This window comes from Schistocerca americana, chromosome 1 (assembly GCF_021461395.2).
Source record: "Schistocerca americana isolate TAMUIC-IGC-003095 chromosome 1, iqSchAmer2.1, whole genome shotgun sequence".
Lineage (NCBI taxonomy): Eukaryota > Metazoa > Arthropoda > Insecta > Orthoptera > Acrididae > Schistocerca > Schistocerca americana.
The window spans coordinates 1,161,942,966-1,161,955,278 of NC_060119.1; the positions used below are offsets into that span (position 1 = coordinate 1,161,942,966).

At 45.1% G+C, this 12,313-nt stretch overlaps 1 protein-coding gene across 1 annotated transcript in view; it reads left to right on the top strand.

The window, feature by feature from the left end:
* The window catches only part of LOC124597792 (3 beta-hydroxysteroid dehydrogenase/Delta 5-->4-isomerase type 1), a 239,250-nt gene that overhangs the window by 45,754 nt on the left and 181,183 nt on the right, over positions 1 to 12,313 (top strand). Inside the window, exon 2 of the mRNA XM_047135961.1 lies at positions 11,135 to 11,199. Coding sequence (XP_046991917.1) covers positions 11,148 to 11,199 — 52 coding nt within the window. The 5' untranslated portion in view covers positions 11,135 to 11,147. The remainder of the gene's footprint in view (positions 1 to 11,134; positions 11,200 to 12,313) is intronic.

The window sequence follows — 12,313 nt, forward strand, 5'->3', positions numbered from 1 at the left end:
GTCCTCTGGTTTGGAGCCGTGTGGAGGGTCTAAACCAGAGGCTCAGACGACTCTGCGACTATAATGGTTGCAAATTCATCGACCTCCGTTATTGGGTGGAGAACTGTAGGGCCCCCCTAGACAGGTCAGGCGTGCACTACACACCGGAAGCAGCTACTAGGGTAGCAGAGTACGTGTGGCGTGCACACGGGGGTTTTTTAGGTTAGAGGGACCCCCCCCTTGGGCGAAACGATAAAATACCTGACGGCTTACCAGAGAGGACATTATCATCGTTGATAAAGAACGTCCGTCCTCAGAGACCAAAAACAGGAAAAGTTAACGTAATATTGCTAAACTGCAGGAGTATCCAGGGCAAGGTTCCTGAATTAGTATCTCTTATTGAAGGAAATAGTGCGCATATAGTATTAGGAACGGAAAGTTGGTTAAAACCGGAAGTGAACAGTAACGAAATCCTAGACACAGAATGGAATATATACCGCAAGGATAGGATAAACGCCAATGGTGGAGGAGTATTTATAGCAGTAAGGAATTCAATAATATCCAGTGAAGTTATTAGCGAATGCGAATGTGAAATAATCTGGGTTAAGTTAAGTATCAAAGGTGGGTCAGATATGATAGTCGGATGCTTCTATAGACCACCTGCATCAGCAACCGTAGTAGTTGCGCGCCTCAGAGAGAACCTGCAGAACGTCGTGAAGAAGTTTCGTGATCATACTATTGTAATAGGGGGAGACTTCAATCTACCAGGTATAGAATGGGATAGTCACACAATCAGAACTGGAGCCAGGGACAGAGACTCTTGTGACATTATCCTGACTGCCTTGTCCGAGAATTACTTCGAGCAGATAGTTAGAGAACCAACTCGTGAAGCTAACGTTTTAGACCTCATAGCAACAAATAGACCGGAACTTTTCGACTCCGTGAATGTAGAAGAGGGTATCAGTGATCATAAGTCAGTGGTTGCATCAATGACTACAAGTGTAATAAGAAATGCCAAGAAAGGAAGGAAAATATATTTGCTTAACAAGAGTGATAGAGCACAAATCGCAGAATATCTGAGTGACCACCATCAAACGCTCATTTCTGAGGAAGAGGATGTGGAACAAAAATGGAAAAAATTCAGAAACATCGTCCAGTACGCCTTAGATAAGTTCGTACCGACTAAGGTCCAAAGCGAGGGGAAAGATCCACCGTGGTATAACAATCATGTACGAAAGGTACTACGGAAACAAAGAAAGCTTCATCATAGGTTTAAGAGTAGTCGAATCATAGCTGATAAGGAAAAGCTGAACGAAGCGAAAAAGAGCGTAAAGAGAGCAATGAGAGAAGCATTCAACGAATTCGAACATAAAACATTGGCAAACAATCTAAACAAGAACCCTAAAAAGTTTTGGTCATATGTAAAATCGGTAAGCGGATCTAAATCCCCTATTCAGTCACTCGTTGACCACGATGGCACCGAAACAGAGGACGACCGAAGAAAGGCAGAAATACTGAATTCAGTGTTCCGAAACTGTTTCACTGCGGAAAATCGTAACACGGTCCCTGACTTCAGCCGTCGCACGGACGCCAAAATGGAAAATATTGAAATAAACGATATCGGAATTGAAAAACAACTGCTATCACTTAGTAGCGGAAAAGCATCCGGACCAGACGAGATACCCTTAAGATTCTACAGTGATTATGCTAAAGAACTTGCCCCCTTTCTATCAGCAATTTATCGTAGATCGCTGGAAGAACGTAAAGTACCTAGCGACTGGAAGAAAGCGCAGGTCGTTCCCATTTTCAAGAAGGGTCATAAATCAGATGCGAATAATTATAGGCCTATTTCGCTTACGTCAATCTGTTGTAGAATAATGGAACATGTTTTGTGTTCTCGTATTATGACGTTCTTAGATAATACAAATCTCCTTCATCATAACCAACATGGATTCCGCAAACAGAGATCATGTGAAACTCAGCTCGCCCTATTTGCCCAAGAAATTCACAGTGCCGTAGACACTGGCGAGCAGATTGATGCCGTATTCCTGGACTTCAGGAAGGCATTTGATACGGTTCCGCACTTACGTTTAGTGAAAAAAATACGAGCTTACGGAATATCGGACCAGGTTTGTGATTGGATTCAGGATTTCCTAGAAGAAAGAACACAACATGTCATTCTTAACGGTTCAAAATCTGCAGATGTAGAGGTAATTTCGGGAGTACCGCAGGGAAGCGTGATAGGACCTTTATTGTTTACAATATACATAAATGACTTAGTTGACAACATCGGTAGCTCCGTGAGGCTATTTGCAGATGACACGGTTGTCTACAAGAAAGTAGCAACATCAGAAGACTCGTACGTACTCCAGGAGGACCTGCAGAGGATTAATGCATGGTGCGACAGCTGGCAGCTTTCCCTAAACGTAGATAAATGTAATATAATGCGCATACATAGGGGCAGAAATCCATTCCAGTACGATTATGCCATAGGTGGTAAATCATTGGAAGCGGTAACGACCGTAAAATACTTAGGAGTTACTATCCGGAGCGATCTGAAGTGGAATGATCACATAAAACAAATAGTGGGAAAAGCAGGCGCCAGGTTGAGATTCATAGGAAGAATTCTAAGAAAATGTGACTCATCGACGAAAGAAGTAGCTTACAAAACGCTTGTTCGTCCGATTCTTGAGTATTGCTCATCAGTATGGGACCCTTACCAGGTTGGATTAATAGGAGAGATAGACATGATCCAGCGAAAAGCAGCGCGATTCGTCATGGGGACATTTAGTCAGCGCGAGAGCGTTACGGAGATGCTGAACAAGCTCCAGTGGCGGATACTTCAAGAAAGGCGTTACGCAATACGGAGAGGTTTATTATCGAAATTACGAGAGAGCACATTCCGGGAAGAGATGGGCAACATATTACTACCGCCCACATATATCTCGCGTAATGATCACAACGAAAAGATCCGAGAAATTAGAGCAAATACGGAGACTTACAAGCAGTCGTTCTTCCCACGCACAATTCGTGAATGGAACAGGGAAGGGGGGATCAGATAGTGGTACAATAAGTACCCTCCGCCACACACCGTAAGGTGGCTCGCGGAGTATAGATGTAGATGTAGATGTAGATAACGCTATCGCTATTGAGAATTTAGTTTGAAACTTCCTGGCAGATTAAAACTGTGTGCCGGACCGAGACTCGAACTCGGGACCTTTGGCTTTCGCGGGCAAGTGCTCTACCAACTGAGCTACCCAAGCACGACTCACGCCCCGTCCTCACAGCTTTACTTCCGCCAGTACCTCGCCTCCTACCTTCCAAACTTTACAGAAGCTCTCCTCGCAAGGTGTGTACGATGTGGGCGCCAATTGTCGTCCATGAAGACGACTGCCCCGCCAATATGACCACCAGCGGCGTACGTCGCCCCACATAATGCCACCTCAAAACAGCAGGGAACCTCCACTTTGCCGCACTCGCTGGACAGTATGTCTAAGGCATTCAGTCTGACCGGGTTGCCTCCAAACACGTCTCCGACGATTGCCTGGTTGAAGGCATATGCGACATTCATCGGTGAAGAGAACGTGATGCGAATCCTGAGCGGTCTGTTCGGCAAGATTTTGGGCCCATCTGTAACGCGCTGCAACGTGTCGTGGTTGCGAAGATGGACCTCGCCGTGGACGTCGAGAGTGAAGTTGCGCATCATGCAGCCTATTGCGCACAGTTTGAGTCGTTAACACGACGTCCTGTGGCTGCACGAAAAGCATTATTCAACATGGTGGCATTGCTGTCAGGGTCCCTCCGAGCCATAATCCGTAGATAGCGGTCATCCACTGCAGTAGTAGGCCTTGCGCGGCTTGAGCGAGGCATGTCATCGACAGTTCCTGTCTCTCTGTATCTCCTCCATGTCTGAACAGCATCGTTTTGGTTCACTCCGAGACGCCTGGACACGTCACTTGTTGAGAGCCGTTCCTAGCACAAAGTAACAATGCGGACGCGATCGAACCGCGGTATTGACCGCTTAGGCATGGTTGAACTGCGGACAAAACGAGCCGTGTACCTCCTTCCTGGTGGAATGACTGGAACTGATCTGCTGTCGGACCCCCTCCGTCTAATAGGCGATGCTCATGCATGGTTGTGTTCATATTTGGTTGGGTTTAGTGACATCTCTACACAGTCAAAGGCACTGTGTCTGTGATACAATATCCACAGTCACCGTCTTTCTTCAGGAGTTCTGGGAACCGGGGTGATGCAAAACTTTTTTGATGTGTGTAAATAAAACATGTGAAAAAGCGATAGATCCTGTTTTTAGAAATTTCGATCCTATTTTTATTTGGTTTTATCGTTTTATACCGATCGCTGTTCTCCAATCACAGAATGCTTTCTAAAATTTTACGTTCGGGTAATATCCTCTCGTTCCTCCACTTGCGCTCTTCGAAGCGATCGCACATTGTCATCCATAAAAATGAAGTCATGGCCGAATTCACTACTGAAAAGCCGCCATGGGGAAGGAGTAAAGCGTATAAAGTGATTTTGATCGGTGAGTGCACAGTTTTCAGAGATTTGAGGGTCAGTACGCTTATGCAACGTTATGCCTCCCCACACCTTAATTCCTGGACCACCAAAACGAGGCCGGCCGGAGTGGCCGTGCGGTTCTGGGCGCTACAGTCTGGAGCCGAGCGACCGCTCCGGTCGCAGGTTCGAATCCTGCTTCGGGCATGGATGTTTGTGATGTCCTTAGGTTAGTTAGGTTTAATTAGTTCTAAGTTCTAGGCCACTGGTGACCTCAGAAGTTAAGTCGCATAGTGCTCAGAGCCATTTTGAACCACCAAAACGACCACGTTCGACAATGCTGGATGTACCCTCATATGAGAGGTGGGAACACGTGAAACTCCCAGGAACATTGTCGAACATGATCGATTTGGTGGTCCAGATGTTATTTTGTGTGGAGGCATAATGTTGCATGGTCGTACTGATTCCGTAACTGTGAACACGGAACCCACATCGGCTAAAATTATTGTAACACTGTACTCCCTCCCCACGTGCGTCTTTTCATGGGTCTATTCTGCTCTGACGTCATCGCTATAGACGACAATGCGCGACCGCATCTAACAACGCAAGTGAAGGAGCTCTTGAGACGGCAGTATATTTGGCGAATGGGCTGGCATGTCCGTTCTCCTGATTTAAATTCCATCGAACACATATGGGATACGTTGGGGAGACGTACTGTGTTACGCCCACATGCACGAACTTCAAAGGGCAGTTGTTATTCGCTCTGGTGGAGGGAAAGGAACGTCCTTGTACAATTCCTCACTAACCTTGCGGCCAACATTGCAACACGTTGCAGAGCATTCGCTGCCAACTGTGGTGGCGCATACCGTACTAACAAAAGTGTCCCACCTTTTGTAATGTCCAAGGAGACCATCGTAAATCGCGTTGATTTCAGTGTAAAAAATTATATCTGAATAAAAGTGTCCTTGCTGCTTGTGTCATTGAGAATTTCTTACATTTACCCTATGTACTGTCCGCAGCTTGTGGTATTGCGGTAGCGTTCTCGCTTCCCACGCACTGGGTCCCGAGTTCGATTCCCGGCGGGGTCAGGGGTTTTTCCTACCTCGTGATGACTGGGTGCTGCTGTGTCATCTTCTTCATCATCATTCATCCCCATTACGGTCACAGGAAGGCAATGCCAAACCACCTCCGCTAGGACCTTGCCTAGTACAGCGGTGCGGGTCCCCCGCATCGTTCCCTACGCTCCTCGGAGTATGGGACCTCTTCATCATCACCTCATATACTATAACGTAGCTGCTCTTTCCATTTTATGGTCGAAATTTCATCGACTTATGTTTCTTGGTATTTACACATAATGCGAAAGTTACTTTCAGCCTTACGTTTTTGACACCAATGTATTTTACTTTCACTAAAAGTGCGCGTGGAATGTGGAGCGACCAGAAAAAAGATAATAGAAACTTTGGATATATGGAACTACAGAAGGGTGCTGAAAATTATGTGCACTGATAACAAATCAGGAGCTTCTCTGCATAACTCGCGGGGAAAGGAGTTCGTGAAAAAACAATGGCCAGCCGCAGAGCAAGTGTTAAGACATTAGGGATCAATTTTCATAGTACTCGAGGGAAGCGCAGACATACGTAAACATACAATCGAGGGCGTCGGTTGCAGGTACTACACTACTGGCCATTACAATTGCTACCCCAAGAAGAAATGCAGATGATAAATGGGTATTAATTGGACAAATATATTATACTAGAACTGACATGTGATTACATTTTCACGCAATTTGGGTGCATAGATCCTGAGAAACCAGTACCCAGAACAATCACCTCTGGCCATAATAACGGCCTTGATACGCCTGAGCATTGAGTCAAACAGAGCTTGGATGACGTGTACAGGTACAGCTGCCCATGCAGCTTCAACGCGATACCACAGTTCACCAAGAGTAGTGACTGGCGTCTTGTGACGAGCCAGTGCTCGGCCACCATTGACCAGACGTTTTCAATTGGTGAGAGATCTGCAGAATGTGCTGGCCAGGGCAGCATTCAAACATTTTCTGTATCCAGAAAGGCCCGTACAGGACCTGCAACATTCGGTCGTGCATTATCCTGCTGAAATGTAGGGTTTCGCAGGGATCGAACGAAGGGTAGAGCCACGGGTCGTAACACATCTGAAATGTAACGTCCACTGTTCAAAGTGCCGTCAATCCGAACAAGAGGTGACCGAGACGTGTAACCAATGGCACCCCATACCATCACGCCGGGTGATACGCCAGTATGGTGATGACGAATACACGCTTCCAATGTGCGTTCACCGCGATGTCGCCAAACACGGATGCGACCATCATGATGCTGTAAACAGAACCTGGATTCTTCCTAAAAAATGACGTTTTGCCATTCGTGCACCCAGGTTCGTCGTTGAGTACACCATTGAAGGCGCTCCTGACTGTGATGCAGCGTCAAGGGTAACCGCAGCCATGGTCTCCGAGCTGATGGTCCATGCTGGTGCAAATGTCGTCGAACTGTTCGTGCAGATGGTTGTTGTCTTGCAAACGTCCCCATCTGTTGACTCAGGGATCGAGACGTGGCTGCACGATCCGTTACAGCCATGCGGATAAGATGCCTGTCATCTCGTCTGCTAGTGATACGAGGCCGTTGGGATCCACCACGGCGTTCCGTATTACCCTCCTGGACCCACGGATTCCATATTCTGCTAACAGTCATTGGATCTCGACCAACGCGAGCAGCAATGTCGCGATACGTTAAACCGCAATCGCGATAGGCTACAATCCGACATTTATCAAAGTCGGAAACGTGATGATACGCATTTCTCCTCCTTACAGGAGGCATCACAACAACGTTTCAGCAGGCAACGCCGGTCAACTGCTGTTTGTGTATGAGAAATCGGTTGGAAACTTTGCTCATGTCAGCACGTTGTAGGTGTCGTCACTGGCGCCAACTTTGTGTGAATGCTCTGAAAAGCTAATCACTTTCATATCGCAGCATCTTCTTCCTGTCGTTTAAACTTTTCGTCTGTAGCACGTCATCTTCGTGGTGTAGCAATTGTAATGGCCGGTAGTGTAGTTTTGTATGAAGAATCAGGAAGAGGAGAGGATATCATGAAGCGCTGCATCTCAAAAAGGCTATAAAATGCACCAGTACCCTTTAGATCCTTTTTTTGTGTGTTAGAATTGGGCTTAGTAGGCATCAGTAGCGATTTTCCTCTGGCTGACGATCGTGTATTCTTCTTCTTCTTCTTTCAGCAGTATAAATGAAAAGTCGCTTTACTCATAAGCAGCTACATTTGGCCTTGATGCAACCAGTATGGGCCTAGAGGTTGGTGTTTTAAAGATGACTTACTCTCTTACCATCCAAGGTGATAAACTGTCAGCATGAGCTCTATTTTTTTTCCAAACAAAACTGTTTTTGTCCTACACTCTTTAGATAAGTTATCCTGCTGGCTTCAAGTAGTTAAATTTGCCTAATTTACGACAGACATTTTCCTGTTTCCATGTTCCTCGGAATTGCCAGTGTCCCACAATAATTTGATTAATCGTATTGTTTTATGTATGCACTGAGACCGGTGTTAGGTACGAAAGCGCTTCTCGCGCCCACCACTTACGCTAATTACAGATTTAGCGCTATCTTCAATTATCTTAATTGGTGGGTATATGAACCATGAAGGGGATCTAACGTTAACATTAGAGTGAACGTAAAAGCGACTACTAGACTCTCGGATTCTAAAATACTTCCGGTAAGTGCAGAGGGATCTCGTGTCACAAGTGGAAATTAAAATATTTTCATTATTCATATGTAAGATCCACCAAGAGCTACTAATAAATGGTAACAGTTATTCACTGTACCGATCAGCCGGTCTTCTTCGGGTAACATAACATTTTTTTCATCATCCTGTATGACGTCGTCCTTACTGTTGCATTGAAAAATAAATTTGAAAAACTATTCTGTTCAAAATGTTCAAATGTGTGTGAAATCGTATGGGACTTAACTGCTAAGGTCATCAGTCCCTAAGCTTACACACTGCTTAACCTAAATTGTCCTAGGGACAAACATACACACCCATGCCCGAGAGAGGACTCGAACCTCCGCCGGGACCAGCCGCACAGTCCATGACTGCAGCGCCTTAGACACCTCGGCTAATTCCACGCAGCGAAAAACTATTCTGCGTCACTGGAACTGCAGTCAATAGTGAAATGAATTGATGCAGTCAGATCTTTGGAAATGACAATCAGTTCTTGGATCATCCTTTGCCATGTAACAATTCGGATATTTTCTGGTAATTTGACAATTTCAAAGTATGCAACTGAGTCGACTTTGTTAATACATTTTATTACTCACTTCAGTGTCAATCATGTAGGATGTTCCTATTTTACTTTTTAACGCCGCAGTAAGAACGATACCACATAGGCTAATGTGAACGCGACTGTACCTTTCCATGGCACTAATTCCTTCAAAATATAAAAAAATGGTTCAAATGGCTCTGAGCACTATGGTATTTAACTTCTGAGGTCATCAGTCCCCTAGAACTTATAACTACTTAAACCTAACTAACCCAAGGACATCACACACATCCATGCCCGAGGCAGGATTCGAACCTACGACCGTAGCGGTCGCGCGATTCCAGACTGTAGAGCCTAGAACCGCTCGGCCACTCCGGATGGCTTTCAAAATATCCTTCTCCATTTTAGCCGTATGGCTGTGGAACAAATTATCTTGTAAGCTGCATCTTAACCAAAACCACTCTGCCTTGAACACGAGATTAAAGATTTATCTGTTATCTTCAACATAGTTCCCTTCTCTGCATATCCCAGCTGTTTTCTTTCCGTCCATCAGGGAACCAGTATCTCTGTCACACTGTAAAGTACCCGTGCTTTTCTCATCCCTTAATATTTATGTTGTCTTTCTTCCATCTCATCTGCTAATTTTACCCTATTATTCTCGCTCTTCCTTTGACCAGCCAACTTCTTTTCCACGTTCTTTCCTTCTGTGCTGTCGTCGTACGTTATTGTTAGATGACGCTATTCACAAATGACAAGGACTTTTCTTCTTATTCTTCGTAGGCTTTATTTCATTTCGGTACGGGACCGGCATTGTTATATGGCTTTTGACAGTGTTGGAGACAGATGGTGACCTGATGCCCTCCCTGTCTGTCTATCAAGTCTAAGAAAGTTTTTTAATGTTTGTGTGGAATGTGTGTGAGGTGGGATACGGGTACGAACATGGTATTTACCTAATCGGACGTAGGAAACCGCCTAAAAATCACATCAAGGCTGGTTGGTTCACCAGCCCTCATCGCCCTGTGCGAGGCGAATTCGATCTCTGATTGTTTTGTCTCCCAGAATCCCGAGAGCGGAGCGTTAATGCGGCCGGCTATCCAGGGAGTTGACACACTCGGCAAGAAAGTCATAAGACAATTGTGTCCATTATAATTATCCGGCCTGTTATGCCGTGGTCGGTTGATGAATTTTGTCTCAATTCCCAACGTTTCGTCTCCGACTGCGGGAGACATCTTCAAGGGGGTCCGTAGGTCGATGGAAGGTCCAACACACTCACTGGCTCGCTACTGACTGCCGCTAAATTCCGTGTCCGCGCGCTCCTGCGCCGCGGTGTGACGTCACGTGTCGGAGACGAAACGTTGGGAATTGAGACAAAATTCATCAACCGACCACTGCATAACAGCCCGGATAATTATAATGGACATGATATTTCCGGCCGTGAAAGTCTACATTTCAGTATCATAAGACAATTGTTTGATGTTAAGAAGACTCACATTCTTAAATTACACATGCTCTTTACTATAGGCTACACATTGTCATTATTATTACTCGTATTATATGTGGTGTTAGGGGTATAACTGCAGACATTTTTATTGGTGTCTGAGGACAGTGCACTGAACAGCTTTACATCGGTATTTACCTCAGTTGTAGACTGATAATTACAACTACGAGGAGTAATATATTTTTAGGTTCGTTAGTACCTCCACGTACAACTGACAAGAGCAAGCCACCTAAGGTTGATTTTCCCTAGAGCAAGAGGTCAGATGTTGAAGTGTGGGCGCATGGACACTAAACAGCTATCCGATACCACATGCATAGTCCACTTGATGGTGGAGTTACAACCGTCCGGAAAAATCAGAAAGTAAATTATGTGACGTGTTTGTGCGAAGAGAAAAAATAACTGACGCATTGAAGTGGGAACATGTTACGGTACCAGTGACCATAGTATCAGCAGTTATACACTTAACGCTCTGTGTGTTGCCCATGTGCTATACAAATTGTAATGTTCTTTCTCTACGGATGTCTGGTTAGATGTAAGAGAACAAGACGGTCCTAGTCTTGGAAGATGAAATAAATGCAAAAATAAATAAATGTATTACTCGATAATGATCGACTGGTCGAAACTATTAGCGAATGAAATGATTTTATTCAAATAAATATTTTCTTATAGACGAATTCCACACTCAAAGAACGTTTCTCTATTAGGATACTCGTACTGTGAAGTAGAATTAATTTAAAGTCTGGTTATTGATAAAGGAATTAGGTTTCTTTCATTTTATGGGAGCGCTATGCATACGGTAGTTGCTGTAGTCAATGTGTTTCCTCACCAAAACACCTCTGTTGTTTCAGGAAGACTTCTGCAATGGGCGGTGAATCTGACGGCGGCGGTGAGGGCCAAGTGGTGCTGGTGACAGGTGAGGATCGACTCAGCTATATCACTGCAAATGTTTATTTTGAAGGAGTGCAACAGTTGTATGTCTCTCCGCCTCTGCATACATCACGCATAATATCTGAAAAATGTGTTTTTACAAGGCTGTAAATAGTTATTATTGTGGTTTTAAGCTCGCACACTGGTTTGACGCAGCTTTCCACGCTACCCGATCCTGTGCAAGTCTCTTCATTTTCAAACGACTGCTGCAACCCACATCCATTTGAAATTGCCTAGTGTGTTCAAGCCTTGGTCTCCCTCTACAATTGTACCCCTCACGCCCCCCCCCCCCTCCCCTCCCACTTACCACAATACGGTTCCCTCCATTACCAAACTGACGATTCAACCCCACTGCAAGATATGTGCTGTCAAACAATCCCTTCCTTTAGTCAAGTCGTGCTACAGATTTCTTTTATCCCCAATTCAAGACCAGTATTTATCCGCTAGGATAACCTACAGTATTCTTCTATAGCACCACATTTCAGAAGCTTATAGTCTCTTTTTGTCTCAACTGTTTATCGTCTACATTTCAACCCTGTACGGGGATACACAGGAAACAAATACCTTCAGGAACGACTTCGTAACACTGAAATTTGTATTGCTTGCAGAAATGCTTCGTTGCCACGGTAGATGGCTCTGACGAATAAAAGTTTCTCCGACCTCGTGCCGAGTGTTCCTTGTGTGTTGGAGGCTGTGCGATTGACGCAGAGTACTGTACTCAGCAAAATGATTCGGTATTCATGTCGGAAACAAGCCGAGATGGTATTTGTGTACGGCCTAGCAGATGGAAACGGTCGAGAGGCAGCACCAAAGAAGTATCCTCACAGACACTAACCATACCAAACAACATTTGAAGCCCTTTTTGGGCGTTTTTGTGACCATGGGTCCTTTCAGACAAACGAAAGTGCAGGGAAGCGGCGGACTGTGCGTACACGCTGATCTGGAAGAGCAGGTTGTACATGATATTGAGACAAACCGTAGTACTAGCTCCGGGCAAGTGGCTCGCCAACATGGTGCAAGCCAAAGTAGGCTTACGTGTATTCTGCATGACAACCGCTACTGTCCTATCATCTGCAACGTGTGGAAGAATTATCAGTAGC